A 24,918-nucleotide genomic window follows, 5' to 3' on the forward strand; every position below is an offset into this window, starting at 1 on the left:
TGATGAAACTAAAATAATGGGTTTTAGACCAATTTCTTTCTTTTTAATTTTAAACTCAAAACAAACACATATACAAACTGTTTATTGAAAGAAAGATCTCTGAAATGAAGTTAGACAGGTGAGAGATAATGCAAATGAATACCGTCATAGTGAAAAATCATAAATAAAACTATTATTGAACGTGCATCACTTTAATTATAAGCTTATATAATTTTTATAAATTATCATGTGTGATTTTTCTTATTTGTCACTATATATATGTACTCATAATTAATTTGCTATTCTCTAGCATATAGAATAGAATCACATTTGTATGGTATTATTTTTCATTTCACATGGCTAGACCGGAGATTGCTCACTTTCTAAAGGTATGCAATTCTATGTAATTCTAACTACTCATTTTGGGAAATGCTTCGGTTATCGAATTTGTTGTGTTTCCCTTTCATTTTAAAACAACTTTTATTTTGACATCGATAGAAGCTTGTATGGTGTAAAGGTGATGGAATTTGAAGAAAGAGTGGAGAGATTTGGATAAGCCTCTGCTGTCGAATGCCTGTCATTGTGGTTTGTGGTCTGTTCTCATTCTCTAGCAAGAAGCCAATGATAATGACATTCTTTTCGGAATTCTTTTGGTTTTTAATTGTGCATATATTTATGATGTAACCAAATATATGCTATGGAGAAGAATTTTAGACAGTAATATTACACCTAATATAAAAACGTTTGTTTTTTAGAATGAAAAATTTTCGATTTAAATCATATCATTTGCATTAGGTGAATTTTTATTCTTACACCGAGCGTTAAAAATAGCTATCCGTACTGTATATTCATGGCATGTTGACTCTCTTTTCTTAAGAAATCTACTAATTTCTTTTATTTTTTGAAACTCAACATATCTCTTCTTTGATATCAAAAGAAAATAATAATATTATATCACATATAATTTCCTTATCAATTATTTATAAATTCTTTTAGCATGTAGTTTTCATATAAAAAGCATAATGTTCCATGAAGGATGCATCTTTTACATCACATATTATCATTATGTTATTCCTAGCCGGCATGTGGCGTATTGTTATTATTATTACTTTTTTGATGAAATGTATTTTTAAACTTTTAAATTTTTTAGTTTTGTTTTACTGAGTTTTCTAATTTTTATTTGTTTTATAGAGTTCTTGTATTTTTATTTTTGATAATCTAATAGTCCTTAATTAAAGTAAAAATAAAAATATAAGAGTTTAATAAAATAAATAATTTTTTTTATAAAATATGTTAAAAAATTATTAAAAAATAAAAAATAAAAAATATAAGAATTTGATAAAATAAAATAGAAATTAAAGGACATACGAAGAGTGAAACTGAAAAATTTAAGAGTTTTTGTGCATGGCATCCAAGTATTGGGATTTACAGGTATCAAATTGCTATTTAAAGAAAATTTGGCATAAGATACTATTTTAGATTATATTTTATTTACTACTTTTGTAATTGCCATTGCAAAATACGAATACATTGAATGCAAAACTAATTTATTAGAAAATAAATTATCTTAGATTTGATATATACTCTTATTTTAAAGGAGTGCATAAATAAGTTGGTGTTGTCTTCTTAAAAAATAATCAAAATATTTGAAAAGAAAAAAGAATTAACGAAATATTAAAATAGATGTTTTAGATAATTTTTTATATTTAATTTTATAATTTTTTTATTAATTTATTAATTAATAAATTACATTTATAATTAAATACTAACTCTAATTTTTAAAAAATATATTTATTATATTTACTATTGTGTTAATTAATAAATAATATTTTTAATTTTATTAAAAATAAATAATTTTTACTCAAATAATACTAATTCTATCATAAAAATATTGATATTAAGTATATTTTAATATTATATTAACTAATAAATACTTTTTAATCAGATAATAATATTAATTTTATTTTTAAAATAGAATTCTAATTCTAAAAATAATTTTTAAATAATATTTAATAATAAATTAATTTTTAAATGTATAATAAAATTTTAATTCTATAAATAGTAATATCAATTATAGTATTAAATTATATGATGCTAAGAATAATTAATTCGCTATTATTTTTTTATTATAAATTAAACGTTAAATTATATTTATTAATTTAATTTTATAATTAAATAATAATATTATTTAAGAAATTTTTATTTTTATTTATTTTAATTTTAATTTTCTTTATTTTTGTTTAAGGTTATACGGACTCGAACCATAGACCTTCTCGGTAAAACAGATCAAACTGATTATATATAGCTTTTTATATTATAACCTTTTCTTTATTACACCCTTTTTATTGTTCTATTCATACTATATTTATATTTTTTTTAATTATTAAATTTTAAATTGAATGTAATTCATTCTTTAGGAGTATTGGTCGACCAGTTAAAGAAAAACCATTGGTTGAGTTTAATTTAGTTTGGATAGTTCATTTTTGTTTTCTTTCTCACCACTTTGAAACTGTTGCCCCCACCCAAATAGACGCCTCCACCATTATTACCTTAAAATTGGTCCCACTGTCTCCACCGTCAGTGGCGGTGGTGACGGTGGAGACATTCTCATTACAAATTTCATAATTTAATACTTAATTGAGTTTTATCTTTTAACTTCAATATTTTCATCTTAATTTACTCTAATTTGACCCGACGATTATATGAAAAGAAAATTAAAATAAAAGTTCAAATTCGATTAAATTTTATTTCAGTTCAATCTAATTAATAAAATTATTAAAACTTATTCAAGTATGTGAATTGAATTATTAAATTAATCAACTAGTATGATCTCCCACTTTACTTGAAGGCAATCTCTAATATTTTTTACGCTATGTGACTGGATCTCGGATTTATCTCGGTATGCATTCCAAATAGCTAGCCATTCAACGACCGCCGCCGCTAACGCCAACCGCCGCTACCACCGATCCAATATGTGTAGAGAAATGAACAGGGATACTTTAGTAATCAAATTCATTGTATAAAAACCCTAAACCGGTTAAGGGACGAGCAATAGCCGGTACAAAACATGCCACGTGGACACACAAAGCGATAATATTCTGAAAAACCCCCTTACGTGTACCCGTAACGCAGCCTCCCTATAAATACTCTTTTCGCCCTCTCCCTTTCGTTCTCATCCATTTCTCTCTCTTATTCCTTAACAGATAAAGACACCATTGAAACACAAACTTCCTTGATCCATTGATTTAGGGTTTTAAATATTTTCTTCCTTGAGATTTTGTTTTTATTCACTCCTTCTTTCTTTTATCATTTTGGTACCGGATCAGGACGCACCTTCTTGGTGAGATCCGATTGCTTCTTTTGCCTTGGCTCGAGATCCGGGCCAAGCACTGAAGTGTCGGATTCGGGTTTTTCTATTTGAATCCTTCTCAAGTTTTATTTACAGGTTCTCTATCTTCCTCTCTCTCCTGTATTCTTTTTTTTTTTTTTTCTTTTTTTAATATTTGTAATTGGCCGCATATCTGTTTGGTTCCTGAGAAAAGGAGGGAAAGTGAACTTTTAAATCTTAGGTTTCACATTATTTTATTGTTTTCTTGATGATTCTGATGGTGTTATTTATTTCTTTAGTGACGGTATACAATTTGTGAGAAGCTTTAGAATATGGCGACAAGTGAGGCTTTTTTGACGGAAGAGCAAAGGGAAATGCTGAAATTGGCGAGTCACAATGTGGAGATTTTGTCGTCGTCTCCAAAGAATTTGTCATCATCACCAAAATCTCCGTCATCCTTGCTTACTGAGCATCAATTAAGAGTTCCCGCAGCTGGTAAAGCTCCAAATGCTGGGATTGCTGTAAGGCATGTTCGACGGTCGCATTCTGGGAAGTTTATTCGCGTGAAGAAGGGTATGTGTTTGATATTTATATGCGTCATTATTATAAGCTATACGATACGGTGCAATGTTATTGTTTTATGTTCAAGCAATGGGCAGATTTATTCGGCAAGTAGCCTGGATGCTCCCACACATTTTTTTATGTATCAGTATTTTAAACCTAAATAGTATATTTGTTTGGTAGGATTGACATTTGATTATACCAATTTATATATCTAAAATATATTGCTGGTGGAAAGATGATATCCGCTGGTTCTCACAACTTTGAATTGTTTTGCTATTTTTCGGCACTTGGAAGACTTAATAATGATCCGATGCAATTCCATTCTAGTTTGCTGTATTATATTGTGCTAACTGTAAGAAAATCATGAATGCTGTTACTTTTGGCACACTTAACTGCGACTGCCAGCCTGGAAATTGCGCAAATGATGGAAGGTTGCAGCATTTGTTTCGAGGAGTATATGATATCAATTTATGAAGTTTTTTCTTTTTTAAGTAAAGCATAGGAAGCTTTTCTCTGGTAGCATGCTAGTCAAATTTATATGTATTGTTTGTTTTCATCTGAATCATGAAAAAGAATGTTGTCTTTGAAATGTTTTAAGCATGAATGTTATAGCTTTCATCATGTTCGTTCAATTTCTGACTCAAATATTCATTCCACAGCATATTGGTTTAATATGACCAAATTAAAAACGAAATAAATACACAAATATCTTATGATCAAAATATCGACTATGTAGTTTCGTAAACTATTATCCCCATCAATTGAGAGTTTCTATGGATTTGTTTTTGCTGGTTTGAACATGTTGGAGACGCTGAAGGATGCTGCTTCAATTTCTTGGAGATGCAATCATTTACATGCCCAATAACTAACTTATTTAGTATAGTTACATTGTCCATTTAATTTCATTAAATGCCTGCCTTGGGTATTTTTGATTCCAATGAAAATGACTGATTTCCTTTGCTGACTGGAAAAATTACCTAAAGCACATAAATGGGAAAGAAATGACATTATGTCAAATATGTGGCAAAGTAGATACTCATGCTGCATTAAGTTGCCAGGAGCAGCCTGTATCCGTTGTTTTCATTAACTGATGACAGAGCCTTGTGGTCTTTTGAAAATTTTTAGTTCTTAGATTCCTGTTGCTGTTCATGCTTGGTGTAAGTATATGTTTGCAGGAATGCATTTGAGTGAAATGTTTAGTTATGTCCTGATTAGTGATTAGCATCTCGAATTAATGGTGGCAGAGGGTGGTGGCGGCAAGGGCACGTGGGGGAAATTGCTTGATACTGATGGTGAATCCCATATTGATAGGAATGATCCCAACTATGACAGTGGTGAGGTAATTGCTATTTCTGCAATTTGATTTTGTCCTTCCCATTCTTGATGTATGTCCTATTGGGTAAAATTCAGTTTGTGGGCAGCCCTTATGCTAAGAGCTTACTTTTACGCTGGGGCTCTCCCTCCCCCTTCCTGCATTGTACCTTCTTTGCTTCATTTGTAAACACTTTTAACGACACGTCCAACAATCTACATTGCTATGTGCTTTCTTATTGTGAACAGGAGCCATATCAGCTTGTTGGGGCAACTATCTCTGACCCTTTAGATGAGTACAAGAAGGCTGTTGTTTCTATAATAGAGGAGTATTTTAGTACTGGTGATGTGGAAGTGGCAGCATCTGACCTCAGGGAACTTGGTTCGAGCCAATATCATCCATACTTTATTAAGAGGCTTGTCTCCATGGCCATGGACAGACATGATAAGGAGAAGGAAATGGCTTCTGTTTTGCTGTCTACACTGTATGCTGATGTCATCATTTCATCTCAAATTAGGGATGGGTTTGTCATACTTCTTGAGTCTGCTGATGATCTTGCTGTGGACATACTGGATGCAGTTGATATCCTTGCTTTATTCATAGCTCGTGCTGTAGTAGATGATATTCTTCCTCCAGCTTTCCTCACTAGAGCAAAGAAGACCCTTCCAGAGTCCTCAAAGGGATTTCAGGTTCTGCAAACTGCTGAGAAGAGCTATCTCTCAGCTCCACACCATGCAGAACTTGTGGAGAGGAGGTGGGGCGGTAGCACTCACATTACTGTTGAGGAAGTAAAGAAAAAGATTTCTGATCTGTTGAGGGAGTATGTGGAGAATGGGGATGCTTTCGAGGCATGCAGGTGCATAAGGGAATTGGGGGTTTCATTCTTTCATCATGAGGTTGTTAAGAGGGCTATAATCCTTGCCATGGAGATACGAACTGCTGAACCACTTATATTAAAGTTGTTCAAGGAAGCTTCTGAGGAAGGTTTGATAAGTTCCAGTCAAATGGTGAAGGGTTTTGCTCGGTTAGCTGAAAGCCTCGATGACCTTGCTCTTGACATTCCTTCTGCAAAAGCTTTGTTCCAATCCCTTGTTCCCAAGGGTATATCTGAGGGATGGCTGGATGCTTCATTCATGAAATCATCCAGCGAAGATGGACTAGGACAAGCTGAAGACAAAAGGTTGAGGGGATACAAGGAGGAGATTGTTACAATAATTCATGAGTATTTTCTGTCAGATGACATTCCTGAACTAATCCGAAGTCTGGAAGATCTTGGCATGCCTGAGTTTAATCCAATTTTCTTGAAAAAGCTCATTACCCTTGCTATGGACAGGAAGAATAGGGAGAAAGAAATGGCATCTGTTCTACTTTCAGCACTTCACATTGAGATTTTCTCGACTGAAGATATAGTTAATGGCTTTGTCATGCTCCTGGAATCTGCAGAAGATACAGCACTAGACATTTTGGATGCTTCAAATGAACTTGCTCTTTTTCTGGCTAGGGCTGTGATTGATGATGTCTTGGCTCCATTGAATCTAGAGGAGATAGGCAGCAAACTGCCACCAAATTGCAGTGGGACTGAGACTGTGTATATGGCTCGATCACTTATTGCTGCCCGCCATGCAGGTGAGAGGATCCTGAGATGTTGGGGAGGTGGAACTGGCTGGGCTGTGGAGGATGCAAAGGACAAGATAATGAAGTTACTGGAGGAGTATGAAAGTGGGGGTGTTGTGAATGAGGCTTGCCAATGCATCCGTGATCTAGGAATGCCTTTCTTTAACCATGAGGTGGTGAAGAAGGCATTGGTTATGGCTATGGAAAAGAAGAATGATAGGATGCTTGATCTGCTACAGGCATGTTTTGATGAAGGTCTGATTACTATCAATCAAATGACCAAGGGCTTCACTCGCATCAAGGATGGGCTTGATGATCTCGCACTCGACATTCCAAATGCAAAGGAGAAATTCAGTTTCTATGTGGAGTATGCTCAGAGGAAGGGCTGGCTCCTAGCATCTTTCGGGTCATCTTTGGCTGCAGCTACTTGAGATGAACGTATATTTCTGTCAGTCTCTCTCATGTTTGCTGTTGCCTGTTATCCCATTGTACTTCTGTTTAATCATCTCTGTGCTTCAAAAGGTCGATAGATGGATATGGAGTGTTTGATTCCTTGTGATGTTTTTTTCTCCTTTATTCCCTGTGGTCATCTGATGGAGATTCTTGTGGATCCCAGCCAATGTATAAAGTTGGTTCTTTGTTATTACTATTAACATAGATTTAGGGGTATGTTCCTTAAGATGTATGCTGATGAGGGGATATGAAATGTTGCTGCTATTACATGCAATATGATGGTAGGATGATACTTTTATTTGCCCCTCCTGCTGAAGTCCTTTATTTTCATTTTTTGAATTGTTATAGAGGAAATCTTAGTGTCTTGTTGCATAGGGCTAGGGCCATTTATATGGTTGCTAGCAATTCCAGGCTTGTTACTTGGTTATGGTCAGCACGAGGACGATGAAAAGTTCCATATGCTAAAATCTGGTGAAAATATGAAACTTGGATTGATTTTCCAAGGTGTGGTTTTCTTTTTCTTTCTTTTGTTTTTTTCTTTGTCGTAAGGAAAAAAAAAAAAAAAAAGAACTGGGCAGGAGTTGCATGAATGGGATTTCAACTCAACTGTCTTGTGAGATTTTGACAAGAGCTGAGACTCGGATAAGACGTAGATGTGTATGTGCTTTGACGTTTTGACCTTAGAGGATTCTATTAGCCGAAAGTGCTATGCATGTTACATTATGTAGGTGTTAGTGTTAAATTTATATAATTAAATATTTTAATATAATGAAATCGTTTATTAAATGATTTAGCATGAAAGTAAGTATAACGGTTACTTTAAAGTTAATATAATACATATTCTGTTACTTCCATTAGGGATGGGAAATAAAATCTTAAGATAACTTTACATATTTAGGAATATTTTGACAAATTGACTTAATCGACAAGCACTATCGATTTATTGATATTTTATCAAATAAGAGAGATATATAATGTTAAAGTGTAAAAAATAAATTCACATGCCACTTGTCTGATATATAATATAAAAGGGTCGAACAGATTCACATATTTTTGTACTTTTTTATAAAAATATAACTTATAAGGGTGATATAAATTATATTATATTGTTTGGTAGTAAAATATTAAGAACATAACAATACTTAATTTCTTAAAATAGGTTTTATTTCCGAAAAAAAAAGTAGATTTATTTGATTTTAGTGTATTTAGTTGAATGTATCATGATTTTGACGATGAAGGCCTTTACACCTTTAAATGTTAGAACGAAACCGACATTCCTAATACTCAAATTCCAAATCCCAGCCCAGCCCAATAATCATCTAGCCACGCCAATATTCCCGTAACCAAACATCTCCCTGGAAAAACCTAAACGACCACAGCATAACCTTATTCAAGTCATCCTCCTCAGTCCTCCCGTCCTGTCTATCGCAAAAAACTGGAAAATGTCTGAACCGGAGTCTCAATCTCAGGCCGCAGCAACACCTATTAAAACTGAACTCAACGCTATGGAGACCTCCTTGGATGACTCCTCTAAGGCGGCTCAACCTCCCAAGCTCGTCGTTTTGGCAGACCTTAACGCCAATCCTCCTGAAACAGACACTAACGATTCTGTTAACCTCTCAGTTCCAGACCTCAGCAGGTATAGCTTATAACTTGGAGATTATAATGCTAAATGCTCTGTTTGCAGCTATTTCAAACGATATAACGGAATAGTGTTTCTAAGTGAATCTCCTGATAATTGACAATCGCGCTTAGTTATTTAGGTTCAGCCTCGCTTCGTTGTTGAGCGTAAATTGAGGTTTTAAATGTGGTGTAGGTTGACAAATGATGAAAGTCAAGATAAAAGTAGCGTCGCGTGTAAAGAAGGGGACACAGTGGAATTTGAAGGTAAAAAATTGAACAAATTAGGGAAATGTCGTTCGAGAAATAGCAAATTAGATGCTTCTCTTGATTATGGACCTGACATTGACGCTGATCAGCCTGGTCAAGGTCCTATCTCTTCCCGTGAAGAAAAAGTCAGCAGTCTTAAAACTGTCAGTATCTTTATTATATCACTTGGTGCTTCAGTTTTGCTCAATAATAATAATAAAAAAAAAGAATGTGCGCTTTGTTTAGATTGACGTCTTTCTTCACATATTTAGGGTTTGGTGCATGTTGCAAAGAAGATGCCTAAAAATGCTCATGCGCATTTTATTCTTGGTCTAATGTATCAAAGGTTGGGTCAACCTCAAAAGGTGAATTTTGAAACATGTCTAAATCATTGCGCTTTGGCTGGTATATGTGATGTTTGTTTCATTGGTTTTGGTAATTCCTTTAGGCAGTTTTTGCTTATGAGAAGGCAGAAGAGATATTGCTGCGCAGTGAGGCTGAGGTTGCTAGACCGGAGTTCCTGTCACTAGTTCAAATTCACCATGCTCAGGTGCACTAGCATTTTGTCTTCTTATTAACTTTTCTTAAACAATTAAAAAAAGAAAATTCTTTGTCATTATTATAATCTTTTGAATCCACTTACAGTATAATTTCCCATGGTTGCTAATTCCTAAAATATGTCATCAACTCTCCAGTGTATTCTCCTTGAAAATTCTTCTGATAATAGTTTGGATAAAGAACTTGAAGCTGAAGAGCTTGAAGAAGTCCTTTCTCGAATGAAGGAATCAATGCAATCAGATGTAAGACAAGCAGCTGTCTGGAACACACTGGGCTTGATACTTCTCAAATCAGGTCGTTTGCAGGTAAAAGAACAATCTGGTCTACATATGTCACGTGTTTATACTCGTTATGGTCTGATATGGAGTTCATCTTTTCTTTATAGAGTGCCATTTCAGTTTGGTCTTCATTGTTGGCAATGGATACTAGCAACTATGATTGCCTTGGAAACCTGGGGATTGCGTACCTTCAGAGGTAAGATGATGGCAACTATGTTGTGCTCTTGTCCATCATAGATGCTGGCTTAGAGAAGAATTGTTAGCTGTGAGATGAGGATGCACTGGTAGAGTCATGAATACAAGAAGATTGAAGAGGACAAGTTTGAAATTCTTATGTCATTAGTAAAAGGAAAAGAGAAAAATTATGCGAAAAATATGCTAGATAAAGTATATACTGCACAATTTACAAGATATAAAACTACAATATCCAACTTTATTTTAGATCTGGATATGGAATATGTCAATACCGACTAATGGTAATTTGTAGGCACTTTTACTAATTACCAGTTTCTGAATTATATGGAGCAGTTTTGCTGTGCATGCATCGATTCACATTCTTTCATGCTTCTGCAATTTTGTCTCAAAAAAACAAAATTTTTAATTCACTTTGTAAGCATCAGTAGTCATCAACCTTGGTAAGTTTGAGAAAATGAAGATTTAATACAAATTATGAAATTTCTACAAAGGCTGAAGAATGATGGGTCATAAAGCTGATTATATTCTGTTCTTATGCCATCTTCAATTGCTTCTTGTGATAGCTAAAATGTATTCCTTTTTTTTATTGCTCATAAATTTTTTTGCTTATCGAGTCGGAATAAAACATTTTCACTGTTATGGTTTGTTATCCATTCTGTGTAAAGCTAGTGTCATTCATTTACATTTAGATGTCTGGATCAAGTTTTACAGCTTGTATAATAATGAATCCATACAATAGTGGTTTCAATTATTTTTCTTGAGGCTATAATCACTCAAAACATAACTAGTTAATTGATCTTGCAGTGGAGATTTGGAGCTTTCAGCAAAATGTTTTCAAGAGTTGATCCTTAAAGATCAAAATCATCCTGCTGCCTTTGTCAACTATGCTGCCCTTCTTCTTTGTAAATATGGGTCAGTTGTTGCAGGTATGATTTCAGTGAGTTTTGGCTCCATGATTCTTGAGCTGTATTGACCTCTTGTGAGATTTGTCACTTGATGAGTCACTTGGTTAATCATCAATGGTTAAGGAATTTCTATGACTATAAGTCTCCTGCTAAATTTTTAGGTCCTGGGGCAAATGCTGGTGAAGGTGCTTCTGTATACTGGGCTGAACCTGTCCATGTTGCAATGGAATGTCTACTAGCTGGACTGAAAGTGGATCCTAAAGCAGCACATTTATGGGCAAATCTTGCTAATGCATATTACTTGACTGGTGACTACAGAAGTTCCAGCAAGTGCTTGGAGAAGGTGCTCATGGCTCATTGCTACAGTCATTTATTGCTTCTTTGTTGAGGTTGTTCATTGTTTTCTTTTATGGCCTTTTTTGGCAATGGACACTGGAAATTTTCTTTTATTTCAAAAGGCTGCTACTGATGCATGCTTCTAGTTGCATCGTTATCTCTGGATCTTCTTTCTGTTAAAATTGAAGTTGTCTTTTACTTATTCACTCTGTCTATTCCTTTTCAGTCAGCTAAATTGGAGCCCAACTGTATGTGTACTAGATATGCTGTGGCAGTCCAACGAATCAAGGATGCAGAAAGGTCTCAAGATCCCAATGAACAGCTTTCCTGGGCTGGAAATGAAATGGCTTCCATTTTGAGAGAAGGAGAATCTGTTCCTATCGAATTTCCTATTGCATGGGCAGGACTTGCCATGGTTCACAAAGCCCAGCATGAGATTGCAGCAGCATTTGAAACTGAACGAAATGAGTTGGCGGATGTAGAAGAGCGTGCTCTCTACAGTTTAAAGCAGGTAACTTCTTGCCAAGCAGTTTTACTTTTTCCTTTAAACAAAATCAATTCAGATTATTATATAATGCAAGAAACTCAACATACTTCCTATTAAAAAAAATCAATTGCATGTGCTCATTTTCATCTTTTCTGGAGTTTGTTGTTTCTTCCCTCGTGAATAACAATGACTATGTTTTGATAAACGTGGTCTTATTTTGAAACTTTTGGAGCATTTGACTACTTTAATGTTTTTACCATGATTCAGAATAGATCGCTTGTTATTTTCCAGTTATTGAGTGGCGTTATGTGAAATGAGTTTTCATGTATAACTTCTATTGATCCTCTCGTCATTCATGGACAAATGAATCAGGCAATAGCGGAGGACCCGGATGATGGAGTGCAGTGGCACCAGCTCGGCATGCATTGTCTCTGTTCCCGACAATTTGAAACAGCACAGAAGTATCTCAAAGTTGCAGTTACTCATTTTAAAGAGTGCAGCTATGCGTGGTCAAATCTTGGTATTTGCATATTAATGACCTTCCATATCCTTGTTCCTTTTGGTAGCTAAATATTTTTCCTTTTCAGGATTCCCCTTACAGTATTTTATATGATATAGGTGTCTCGCTTCAATTATCAGAGGAATCATCACGAGCTGAAGATGTATATAAACAGGCTTTGGCTTGTGAGGCATCTGAACAAGCACATACAATATTTTCTAACCTTGGAAATCTCTATCGCCAGCAAAAACAATATGAACGTGCTAAGGCAATGTTTACAAAGTCTCTGGAACTCCGGCCTGGCTATGCTCCTGCATATAACAATCTTGGTCTCGTGTTTGTAGCAGAAAGTCAATGGGAGGAGGCCAAGTTCTGTTTTGATAAAGCTCTCCAGGCAGACCCATTACTGGATGCAGCCAAATCCAACATGATAAAAGCAATGACCATGTGTAGATTGCATGCAGGCTAGTCCTGGTGTCTTCTTCAGGATTGCTATTTACTCAAAGTTGAACTTGAGGGAGGTAACCTGCTTTCCTGAAATGAGGGTCATGAATTACGTATATCATTTGTTAGGAGTAAATTTTTGTTAGGTGTCTGTCCCTGTATCATAGTCATGCTTAATTTTTGAAACGGAAACCACTGTTCCTACTTCCCTGGGTTGTTCTTGAGAGCTAAAAAATTTCGAAAGACAGGGCTCTTCAACAAAGGCCGAAGGTCCATCTTGCAAGTATACCTGATTTCTATATTAATGCCGACACTGAGCAACTGGTTGGTTTTCAATTTCATCTATTTCCTGGAGGAAACTAGGTAAAGAAGAGGCATGTACTTACATCGTAATGATACTGATTTGTAGGGAAGTTAAATTAACTGCCCAATCTAGGCAGCTGATCTATTATTATGTAGAAGGATGAAAAATGATATGAGCGCTTGGACAGAGCCACGCCAAGTGGGTGGTTATTTGATTGTTTGAAAGATTCGGCATTTGTGGCCAGTGTCGGAACAATCTAGATGAGCCTAGACGCTTGTTGCGGCTGATTTGGATCTGAGCTTTTTATTTAGCAACTGTAACCAGTTTCTGGCATTGACGAGAGGGCCAAGTTGGGCCGTAAGCTCACTAACTAGTAACTACTGTGTCGGGAGACTTTGATAAGAGAGGAATCTAGAGAGTATAGTTCTGCCAACGGCTTTAGGGCTCTATTATATCCTAACCTGCATAATTCCGTTGCCAGTCTTTCCATTTTTAGAAATAAAAAGTTACAGCAAAGAAACTCCTAACGGCAATAACTCTGGCAGCGTTGACCATGCAGTTCCTGGATGCCTGAGCATTAAGGCTCCTACAAAACATTTCACCTACCAAGAAATTGAAAGACCTGCATCACTTATCCCAGTAAAGGACCTAACTGGAAGCGTTACCAACTCAAAAACTTGTATAAGTTGGACTGCGTTGAAGAAAAATGGCTGTGGCTGGTGCCAAGTTATCTATGTTAAGTTCCTGTGATTCTGCTATGGCTGCACAGCAAATAGCAGATATTGCAGAAAGTGATAACCGTGGTTTTGCGCTTCTGTTGCCCATAATTTTAGCTATATTGTGGGTGCTGAACAATAGGTCTGGAAAGGGACGACGAGTTGGAAACAGCCCAGACCCGGAGTTAGTTCTATATATACAACCGGCAACTAAAAGAAAATTACTAAACAATGTGGCGTACGTGATACATATATGTTGACGTCAATTCTTTTTTGAATATTTGTCTGAAGAATTTGGTGATGCAGCCATTAGCTTGGTAAGAGTATGAATTTGGTGCACCATGATAACAAGGCAATGGTATTTGGAAGCCGAATATGGCGAAGGCAACCTAAACAACTTAGCCATCTATGCAAGTCCAAAGGATACAATGAAAGTATGGTTCTGTAGATTGAAGAATGTAAGTCCTTTCTTCCTCTTGTCGCTGTGGAAGAGAAACAAGAATATCAGACGAGGTTACAAGCTAGGTGGGTTCGAAATCATAGTAGAGTAATTATGTCTATTGCTCTTTTTTTTTTTTTTTTTTCCATAAATGAAGTAAAAAATAAAAAAATAAAAAAAGTTTTGACTTACACAAATGAGTTATATGAATTTAATATATTTATAAAAAGAAATTTTTTAAATAATTATAGTGATTGTATCCGATACCTCTTTTGGTATAGAAAAATGGAGACCTTATTAATTGATCATATCTATATTTTGGAGCTATTTTAGTAATAATTTCTTTGCAAATATTTTTGAAACAAAAAATAATATCATTCATTGTTGAGTAATCTACAAACGAAATAATTTCCATTTGTGGGGAGAATTACAACTCAAGAGTTGACATCAAAAGTGTCAACCAAAAAACGAATTAAAAACTTGAAAAGAAACTTTGGAGTGCCTTTGAATAGCTCAAGTGATTGGTCTTTGGACTATTATTCTCTGTGCGCCCTTCTTCATGCAGCCGCATTGAGTGAGAATTCTTGTTGTTTGCATCTTTTGGTGGGAATTTAAAGGAAATAGCAAGTGGGTATATAATGCAGCGGATATGAGAGTATTTGACAGAATTAGTACACATCACTACCCAACCATTACTTATGTATTGTATTTTTAAAGGCATCTATGTTGTGGTGCCACTTATTTCCGCAATTTCGCCACCATCTCTGAAGCTATGGCTTTCCTAAGCGTCCACAAAATATTAGCCACGTTCAAACGCATCAAGGAACACGGCTTAGTGGCATCCTGACTTTTTGGAGCTAATTTTCATTTCAACCATGATTAAGGGCAATACATATGAATGGTTTTTCTATTCTATCTATCTATCGTTCTTCACCAACTTCCAGCAGTAAATCTGACGGTTGCACAGCCACGCCTGCTTTTTAGTTTATTTCATTTATTATGAGTATCCAACACTAGTAACACGTACAACCCTTTTGGTGAAAGCCTAAATTCTATAGGTTACACGTATAAGGATTAGATTCTTGATTACCTTTACTTTATATCAAGCGACACTATACTAATCCACCATTTATTGAATATTGATCTACCCCATGGAAAGACTTATGAATATTCTGTGGATTTTAGGCCTCACTCTCACGAGCCACAACTTGGTAAGGTAAACTTATTTTTTATTTTTGTATTGTTATAAATGGTGCATATACAGATGAATTTAAAAGGAAAAAGAAATTGTTACATTCACTCGTGAGTGTTAGCTTTTATAATTATTTATTTTTTTTATACGTGCCATTATTTAAGAAATCGAAGACCAATGGGCGAGAGTATGATTCGCATTCCAAACAAAGCCAAAAACAAAAATGATTCAATTCCTTGCGCAACAGAGCCCTGAACTCTGATCACGAAAGAGGAACTCCACAACTCACCCTATATTATTATCACTTTCCCTCTTTTACCTCTCTATACCACCACCATCACCACTCTCTCTCTCGAGCTTTAAGAAAGACAGAGAGAGAACTCCTCTAGAGCTGTGTAAAGCCCGCACTTTTTTTCTTTTTTCTGCTTCTTAAAATAAAACCTCTGCATGCATTTGGCTTCTATCTGTCTCTTTCTCTCTCTCTCTCATAAAGCATGCAAAGATGATGATGATGATAAACACACCCATCTCAAAACTCCCTCTAATCCTCAAACCTTTCCTTCTTTCTCTCATCCTCTCCATTTCAGCCCTCATTTTCATAGCCTCCCTAACCCCGCATCACCGTAAAGTAAACATCATCACCGAAACACCACATCAACTCTCCAGCGCCACCAACACTTCCTCCACCTCCGGTCTCCGTATTCGACCCGGTTACTCCTCCTACAATGCATACATCCAACACCAGCTCAATAAGACCCTTAACCCAAAACTCCGTCAGATTTGGAAAACTCGCGACTGGGACCGCAAAGTTAATGTCTTTGCTCAATTCTTCTCTTCTTTAAAGGAAAGAAACCTCTTGTCCGACTCTTCCAAAGCCTTATCCATTGGAGCTCGTGTCGGCCAAGAAGTGGAGGCGCTTCGCCGTATCGGAGTCGCAGACTCCATCGGAATAGACTTGGTGCCGTCTCCGCCACTTGTTATTAAGGGAGACTTCCATGCACAGCCGTTCAAGAATGAAACTTTCGATTTTGAGTTCTCTAACGTGTTTGATCATGCTCTGTACCCGTGGAAATTTGTTGGGGAGATCGAACGAACGTTGAAGCCTGGTGGAGTTTGTGTTATACACGTGGCATTATCTCGGCGGGCTGATAAGTATTCGGCGAATGATTTGTACAGTGTGGGGCCATTAACCGATTTGTTTAAAGAATCGGAGCTTGTTGACGTTAAAAAAGTTGATGGGTTTGGCCTCGACACTGAAGTCGTCTTTAGGAAAAAAAGAATTAACGGCTTTGATTGATTTCTTTTATTTAATTTAATATTTTGTGTTGGGGTTAATCATGTACCGTTTTATTCTGGCGTTGATAAAGATAAATGAGGATGATGATATGGTATGATATATGAAAGGCAATGATCAAGAATGCAATCCTACTTGGTTTATGAATTGGGGACATATATGAAACAGCTAAGATGATGAGATAATAATAGAAGACCTAATCTTGCATATGTGTATTAGTAGGGTAGAATCCCCTATTTTGCAATATAACTAAGACTTTATTTCAATTATCTGTAGACAAATTATATTAAATATTAACATGTGATATAAATTAATTGATTTCACTAATGCAACAAACTAATGGAGAGTTTTTTGTTGATTTACTTACTATCACTAACCACTAATGATTAAAAATCAATTAACTAAAAGATAATGCATACGAGGTTATAGTTAAAAGATTTCTCATAAGTTGTAGATGGGTCTCTATTGTCACTACAAGTTCTACATGCAGTATTAAATTGATCATGGATAACCGAGTACATAAGATTCATAGAGCCCACTACTGAAATTAAGCAACTATAATCATATTTATTTTAATTGAGAGCTATCCAACATAATAACATTGTACTAATAATTATCTTCGGATTCTTATTTACATAGCATATATATAAAAGTAAAGGCTATTATTATATGGTCCATGTCCGTTTTAAGAAAGAGCATTTGAAGTTGAAAGAAAGAGGAGTTTTGTAAAAACAGTAGCTAGTTTCAAAGAGAATTTGGAGAAAGCACTTGAAAATGACAAGGATGATCGAGGAGGAGGATGCAATTGCAAAAACAATATCTAAAGAATAGAAAGGCAATGGCGTTTTGTTTGGGGAATGTAATGTCATTAGGGGACCATTAATTCTAGCTCTTTTCAAGGTCGCTTTCGCATTTGCATTTTTGCCTGATAAGTAGCCGTTGGCACGGATAAGCTTGTTTTTTGTAGCCTCTTGCCTGTGCCTGGCCAATACAAATGGAGATATTCTTGGGGGAGGGTTATCTTTCTATTTCAGCATTATTGCTTGCTTAAGCTTAATAGTATATATTAGCTGCTTTAATGTTGGTCCCTCCAATAATAATTTTGATTGAATGATGAATGGAGCACTATATATTAAAATAATTATTCTAGTAGTTGATTTTGATAGTACCCAATTAGTAAGTAGTTACATAATTAAATGCTTTATACAAAATAAACAAAACTAATGCTTGTTATTATGTCATCTCGGTTATAAATATTTGTATCGCATGTACAATGGAAAAATAGGTAAATCGTTTGTATCTTTCTCATAAAGCATCCCCAGTTGAGTTTTGTGGCAAGTCACATATGTTCTACACACAATCAGTTAAATCATCAATTTCAGTTTTGCATGCTTCATGTAAAGCCTTATGCAACTCATCTTATAAATTTGAAGTTCCAACATTGCCAAGCTTTTTCTCAGAATTCCTAGAATCTTCCCAACCTAGTCCTTGTACAAACATTCGAACATGGAGTAAGCCATACATGTGGTGCAGTTTATACTTGGAATTTCGCAGCATGTGTGTCTGTGTGTGTGTGTTTTGGATAAGGATAATACGTATTTGGCCACGAAAAGGATAGAATACATATTGCATCAACGGGGTAAGGTTGGTTGCAAAGATAAACAACCTAAGCAAATTGAATCCTTGAAATTTCTAACATAGATTTTTAAATTAAATTTTGCAAACAAAAAAAAGTGTATTTGTTCGAATATATATATTTTGTTAACAATATATATAATTAGCATGTTAGGTTAGAGAGAATGTGAAAATTCTTTTCATAAAATAAACTATTTCATTTTAAAAAAGAAAAAGTCTCGAATTCAAGACCTCAATCTCTGGCACTAAATGTCTAGCCACCAAACTAAAGTTTGGTAGTACTTATTTGAATGATTGGAGTTGGAAACTTGCTCTCTTCAATTGGGAAAAGAGTTTCATCATTTAAAGAGAATGTGAAAATTCTTTTTATAAAATAAAAAATAAACGTTTTGAAAAAAAAAAAGTTTCAAATTCAAGACCTCAATTTCTGGCACTAAATATTTAGCACCGAACTAAAGTCTGGTAGTTCTTATTTGAATGACTGGAGTTGAAAACTTGCTCTCTTCAATTGGGAAAAGAGTTTCATCATTTAGAGACTAAGATAAAGACTGGTCCTTTATTTACTAATAGGTAGGGAAATTTCCTTGAAATGCAAACCAAATAATGTTGACCGTATAGCTGTTAGTGCCAACTTAGATGATGATCTTTTCTAGAGCTTTTTAGTAGTTAAAACCCTTAGCTAGCTCCTCCATACTTGGCCTTAAATGCACAGGTTCAAGTCTCCAACTAAATTTCCTCTTTTGCATTAAAGGACCATCACCCATACATGGCAAATGGGTCTGCTAGCTAGTCTGGAAATTCCTCAACAAGCACCATTAATTCTTAGCAACCTTCATCAGCATCATCACACGAAACCATCCATGCTTTTGTCCTTTCCTTTTTGTCTATAATATACACCAGACTAACTCAAGTTTTTTCTTAAAAAGAAAAACAGAGTTAAAGCATTCTTACCAGCTTTATGCACACAGTACACCTTGCTAGAAGAAGAGTCCAAATGCTTCGCTTGCTCGACTTTGCATTTTAGATCATGACAACTGTTCGTTCTATTTGTCAGTGAATTCACACCCCCTCGAAAATTGAAGTTGATATCATACAGTACAATAACAAGAGCAATTTCTAGTGAGATATTTTAGATGGGAATTTATGAATATAACATGAAACTTACATTAACTACAAGTCATTGCTGGGCGGCTTGCCTCCAACTTCATTCATTTGTTGAAGAAAGCAACCGTGGCAGGCTGGCAGCTTTAACGTGGACCTTTCATTCTGCCTCCATTTGTTTTCAAATGCCACATGCCATGTTTAGCCTTAATAAGACAGTCCGCAATCTTTTATTATTAATTTAGCATGATTTAATATGAGAGTGAATTTGAACCCAATCCATGGCAGATTACTGTTTCCACTGAAAATTTCACATTTGCTTCTTGTTCAAAGAAGAAGAGTGGTATTTACTTAGAAAGAAGCTAAAAGCATATTGCCTTCTGTTACATTTCATGGTTCAGAAAATAGATAAAGGTGTATTTGATTACAAATACAGGCAAAATAATGAGGGAAAAATAAATCATACACAGAACCCTGAGGAATTGAGACACAGGTAACATGATGATCTAGCTGACATACTGCTTTTCAAGAAGGCTTCCACAGAATGCCAAGTCAAAACACTCTTCTGGAGGATCTCCAATGCAATCAAATACTGCATCTGCATTTAAGAAGTCCTCGTCTGCTGTGTAACTGTAAACCAATATTCATATGTTAATATATCCATGAAATTTTACACTCTTATTTGAAATCGTAGTTACAAGTCAAACTATGAAATATTTCTCATTTTATATTTTCTTCTAGTATATGTGAGGTGGAAGAAATTTCCAAGGGAATATGAGTACTACCAGTGGCTCAAACATATATCAGTGTCCTGAAAAACATAACCCCCGTTATCTCTACTCATAAGTTTAAAGCAGGGGTGTTTAGTTTTCATTTCTGGTATCCTATCTTGCTCCTTCCATATGATTTCTTGACACAATGTTTCGGTTTCCAAGGTATTACCTAGCAACTTTTCAGTCTTTAACTTGGAAAATAATTATACAGGAAACTGAATGTATAAGCAGCACTCTCTAGAGAGTAGTAGGAAGTGAAGTCAAGCCAACACCGTCTCATGGTGTCCAGAAATCAAGTTCCAATAGTGTTGAGAAAGGCACTTCAGCCAGTTAAGTGATCCAAGGGCCTAGGTCAAGACCACTGGTATTGCTTCAATCATTGGACATGAGCAACTAGTATGAAGAGTTCTCCAGAAAGCTTCAAAATTGGAGTTTCATATTATGTTATTTCCATTCATCTGTACATCACAGACAAAGAAGTCATTCCCTAACCAACTAGCCCTATGACCAACCAGGGATCTGAGAAATTCTCCATTGCTCCCAATCTCTTTTTTCTACAAAACAAAGCTTTAAGAAAATGGAGGGCAACTCCCTCTCAAATATTAAGTGCTGTATTCAAGCTTTTCATAATAAATGCATCCTCATTAAAACAAATTCCTGTTAAAAGTAAGGGGCTAGGTATTCTGCTTATACAGTAGAATAGTAACTTACCCACTCTTTGTTACTATGCACTTCATTCCAGCAGCTTTGGCGGCTGCAAGACCTATTGCGCTGTCCTCTACCACTACACAACTGCAGCAACGAAGAACATAAAATGGACTTATTAAAAAAATTCTCTCTCCACGGAATTCCAACTACAATATATAGAATTATGGGGCATCAAACATGCGTAAAAGAAATCAGACAGCAGGACAATGTAAAGAGTACAAAACAACTAGCAGGGACTTGAAGTAGGCATTGCTCAGCTGATTTTGACAAATGAGTGGTCGAGTGGGATATCGCTATTAACTTCATTGAATCCATAATTAAAATGAAACCTAACAGGGACATTATAATTCATCATGTCATACCTTGAAGGATCAACAGCCAGAGTGTTGGCTGCTAGTGTGTAAATGGCCTGTTAAAGAGGAATGAAACAACTTTGTGGTCAGCTGCACATGATGAAAGGTTTCTCACCAATATAGAATACTAGCGACAAGTGAAGAACAAAAGGATATTACAAAAGCTGCAACTTGAAAACAAATTTTATTCAGTTTTAATATTGATTTTTTCATTACAGCAGCAGGAATTGACAGATTTGAGGATATGATAACATATCTTCTTGAAATTTTTGCTTGCAGATGACCATATAATGTAAATTATGAACTTGCAGCTACGAATGTGTAAAACCAAAGTCTAAATGTGTTAGTATCAAATAGCATTGCAAGAACTCACTGACTCAACACTGAGGGGGATTTAAAGTATACCGGATCAGGCTTTTTACGGGGAACCACATCTCCTGCAAATATCTTGATCTTCTCTGCTCTCTCAGGTCCTAGCAAACATGAAACTATTGCAGAGACCTGAAATCAAGACATAGATTTTGATTACCAAAACAAAAATGTCACATAAGTATCAGAACACCATATAAGTTTCCAGTGAGCTAACATAATCATTGTTTCAGGATTTTTAAAGTTCAGATTAAGGAAATTTGAGCAGTACAAAGCTAGTACAAAAAAAAGTGCTTAAATCAGGTTGAAGTCTCTGAATTCATATATTGGTCTTAAAAAAAATTATATACATTACTATTCACTGAAGATATAAATTACAGTCACAACTGTGGTGGTCATTGTCTGGCTGCTTCAGTTTGTCATGGCCTAGGTGTAAACATTGAGGCGTTGACTGGCACTATTAGGAAGTTTCTAAAATATTTAGCTTGCAAAATAGAGTTTGTATATAGAGTGGAATGCTTGTGATAACATTGTTGAATGGTTTTAAATGACCATTATTTCAGTGATGGCATGGTGAAACAATTGATATGCTAAGTTACATCACATAATGCTCGTTAAACAAACCATGCTATGCATTAAGCAAGAAATTTGGTTACATAAAAAAATGACTTCATGCCTATGAGTTTTAACAGTTTTTATTCAACATCCATTGAAAGTTATTCTCAATTATGTTGGCAAACTGCACAAGCAAATTGTAGAAACTGCTTATCTATACCGCCTTCTCATTGGATGTACTGCAGACTGCAACTTTGACTCCTTTTCCCAAAGCTTGATCTATCAGCCTGTAAAAATTCATAAGATGCTTCTCTTGATCATAAAATAAATGCATATTTACCATATGATGATAAAACAACCATATTTTCTTAATTATGATCACATTCGTATTGATAGCCTGATAGTGATACATAGAATGCTAAAGCAACGAGAAATAAATGTTAAACAGATAAGCAAAAGATTTGGTAGTGACCAACTTTGCAACGCCTGGTCGAAGAGGTAACAATTTCTTCTCAATAAGGGCCATGAACAACTCGGTCTTCCTCTTATGAAGCGAAGCTATGAATTCTTTTCGTTCTTCTTCATTCTTCGGAGCCTTCTCTGGCCAACCAGTCTTGTTAAAGTAGGCTGTCATCCTAAAAAGACAAGAATCAACTAATAACGAAATCGATCAGGCATATTTTGTTCTAGTTGAGACTTTAAAGCATACACAGGAGAAACAAAATGAACACTCCAAAGTATGCCTAGTGTTGATATATAAAGCAAGCTGTGAAGACTTTCAAATAGTCATACTTGAAAAAGGCAATGAAACTATTTAAGGGGGAAACATTACCTTTCTTTTCCGCCACCAATTTTGAGCAATTCGCCATACAAATCCACATCCCAAGTGACCCCCAATTCTCTCTGCGGAATCAATTAAGTCTGATATCAATCTATTAAAGATGAAAGCTCATTAAAGCATAGATTATGCCAATAACATCTCTTCCTAGGCCATTAGAATAAAGACAATAGCTCACCTCAGTATATATGCATATAAACCAAACACCTAATTCAGGACAATATTTCCTTCTTTTTTTACGTTTTCTATCCAATAAAGTGGCGAAACACATGGCTGGAGTCTTCTGTTGTTTATGAATACTAACCAAAATTATCAATACTGAGTTTAATTAGTTCAATTGAGAATAAAATACTTAATTGGATTAATACTCACATTTATCCATCAAACTATTTGCAGGTAAAAGTTATTTTCCCTTCATATGATGTGATAAGAAATCACAGCAAAATAGAGCACAAGCCTAAAATGGATTAAGCTTGAAGTTTCTCTATTCTTAAAAAATGAAATTCAACATATCCCTACCAAAAGCAAAACCCCCCTTGCTAAAATGTTAAAACATGTCAAATTCTCCTCTAACTTAATAGTAATACGCAAGTAAAATATAGCCAAATAGCACAAACAAACAATATCAGAGAAATAGAAAAAAGAAGCACGAGAGAGGATAAATGTGTACTTCGTTGAAAGTATCATTAAAAGAAATCCTATGGCCATCTTTCTCAGTATCAACAAGCACACCATCACAGTCGAATAAAAGAGCTGATGGGAGAGCAGAAGCTAAGCAAGTGAAACCAGTAGACGTAGTGCTTCTCTTGTTGATTGCTTTTGATGCTTTTGTCTTGTCCACACATACTTTTGTACCAAACAATGTAGATGACAATTTGCTTTTGCAGGATTTAAGGATACTAATGGGAGTATTTTTTTGAGATGAGGAAAAAGATGGTGAAGAAGAAATCGAAAATGTAGCTAAGGAAAGAGAGATGCTATTAGATGCCATGAGAGTCTCTCTGTGTTCCTTCTGGAAAAGACAAACTGTTTAACGGTTTTGAGAAACCAACTCATCCTTTTCTATTCTCACTGAGCCACAAATAATGAGGTTCGGTTCGCTTATTGTCATATTTACTGAATTGTGTTTCTGACAAGTTTTGGTTCTGGACCTTTTCCTTATGGGTTGGTTTTCGACTTTTCGTTTGGGTTGGCCTTTTTTTTTCGAAGAGAAATTATATAAAATACTCTTTTTATAGAAAATATTATTTTTACTATATATATTTTTTTTACTTACCTTGACTTTAATTATACCATTTTTATGATTTGTCTACACTCTTTTTCTTTTCTTTTCTTTTCTTTTTCCTCTTCTAACTTCTTTTTTTCCATTTTAATTTTTAAATTTTCACTTCTTCTTTCTTTTTCGACATTCTCGTTATCTTGCATGATAATATTTTTAATAGTATTTTTCAGTTTTTTTTTTAGCAGTGGATATATATATATATATAGAATTTTGTAATTGATTTTGTTTTAGATATGGTTTTAACTCGTTCTTCTATTTCTCTTAAATATAATATATTATCTTTTCAAATTTTAAGAAATTTAGTGAATCCTATTTATGATGATAAGAAGGAAATTTTGAGTAATATTGTGTTTAAAAAAATGGTTAAGAAATCAGTAGCCAAGAATTTGTACCAATTTCAAGGGAATTTGTAGATTTTTTATTTGTTAATAATAGAAAAGAAAATATATTGAATCATGTTGATTTGTTGTTGATTATGTTTTTAAAATACCGTGTTTTAGTAATTTGATAAGAGGTGTACTGATTCACCCATCTAGTG

General features: G+C 34.9%; 4 protein-coding genes across 4 annotated transcripts; 3 read left to right on the plus strand and 1 right to left on the minus strand.

Moving 5' to 3' along the window:
* Nucleotides 1–3,144: 3,144 nt before the first annotated feature.
* LOC8266387 (MA3 DOMAIN-CONTAINING TRANSLATION REGULATORY FACTOR 1) lies at nt 3,145–7,548 on the plus strand. The gene is made up of 4 exons (XM_002511226.4): nt 3,145–3,424; nt 3,607–3,880; nt 5,116–5,210; nt 5,432–7,548. The coding sequence occupies exons 2-4, from the start codon at nt 3,640–3,642 to the stop codon at nt 7,226–7,228; spliced, it is 2,133 nt and encodes a 710-aa protein (XP_002511272.1). The 5' UTR covers nt 3,145–3,424; nt 3,607–3,639; the 3' UTR covers nt 7,229–7,548.
* Nucleotides 7,549–8,589: 1,041 nt separating this feature from the next.
* Nucleotides 8,590–13,423, plus strand: LOC8266386 (probable UDP-N-acetylglucosamine--peptide N-acetylglucosaminyltransferase SPINDLY). Its single transcript, XM_002511225.4, has 11 exons — nt 8,590–8,889; nt 9,067–9,283; nt 9,392–9,484; nt 9,568–9,669; nt 9,815–9,982; nt 10,063–10,151; nt 10,955–11,076; nt 11,217–11,398; nt 11,618–11,902; nt 12,251–12,398; nt 12,497–13,423. The coding sequence occupies exons 1-11, from the start codon at nt 8,693–8,695 to the stop codon at nt 12,844–12,846; spliced, it is 1,953 nt and encodes a 650-aa protein (XP_002511271.1). The 5' UTR covers nt 8,590–8,692; the 3' UTR covers nt 12,847–13,423.
* A 2,170-nt stretch (nt 13,424–15,593) lies between these two features.
* On the plus strand, nt 15,594–16,868 carry LOC8266384. The gene has a single exon (XM_002511223.4). It carries the CDS (start codon nt 15,975–15,977, stop codon nt 16,767–16,769), a length of 795 nt encoding a protein of 264 aa, XP_002511269.1. The 5' UTR covers nt 15,594–15,974; the 3' UTR covers nt 16,770–16,868.
* Nucleotides 16,869–19,825: 2,957 nt separating this feature from the next.
* LOC8266383 (CBBY-like protein) lies at nt 19,826–24,172 on the minus strand. The gene is made up of 8 exons (XM_002511222.3): nt 23,769–24,172; nt 23,093–23,163; nt 22,737–22,895; nt 22,481–22,547; nt 21,742–21,837; nt 21,346–21,392; nt 20,987–21,067; nt 19,826–20,132 (listed from the first exon to the last, which is right to left on the minus strand). Exons 1-8 carry the CDS (start codon nt 24,087–24,089, stop codon nt 20,009–20,011), a joined length of 966 nt encoding a protein of 321 aa, XP_002511268.1. The 5' UTR covers nt 24,090–24,172; the 3' UTR covers nt 19,826–20,008.
* Between the last annotated feature and the right edge of the window lie 746 nt (nt 24,173–24,918).

Source organism: Ricinus communis, chromosome 4 (assembly GCF_019578655.1).
Source record: "Ricinus communis isolate WT05 ecotype wild-type chromosome 4, ASM1957865v1, whole genome shotgun sequence".
NCBI lineage: Eukaryota > Viridiplantae > Streptophyta > Magnoliopsida > Malpighiales > Euphorbiaceae > Ricinus > Ricinus communis.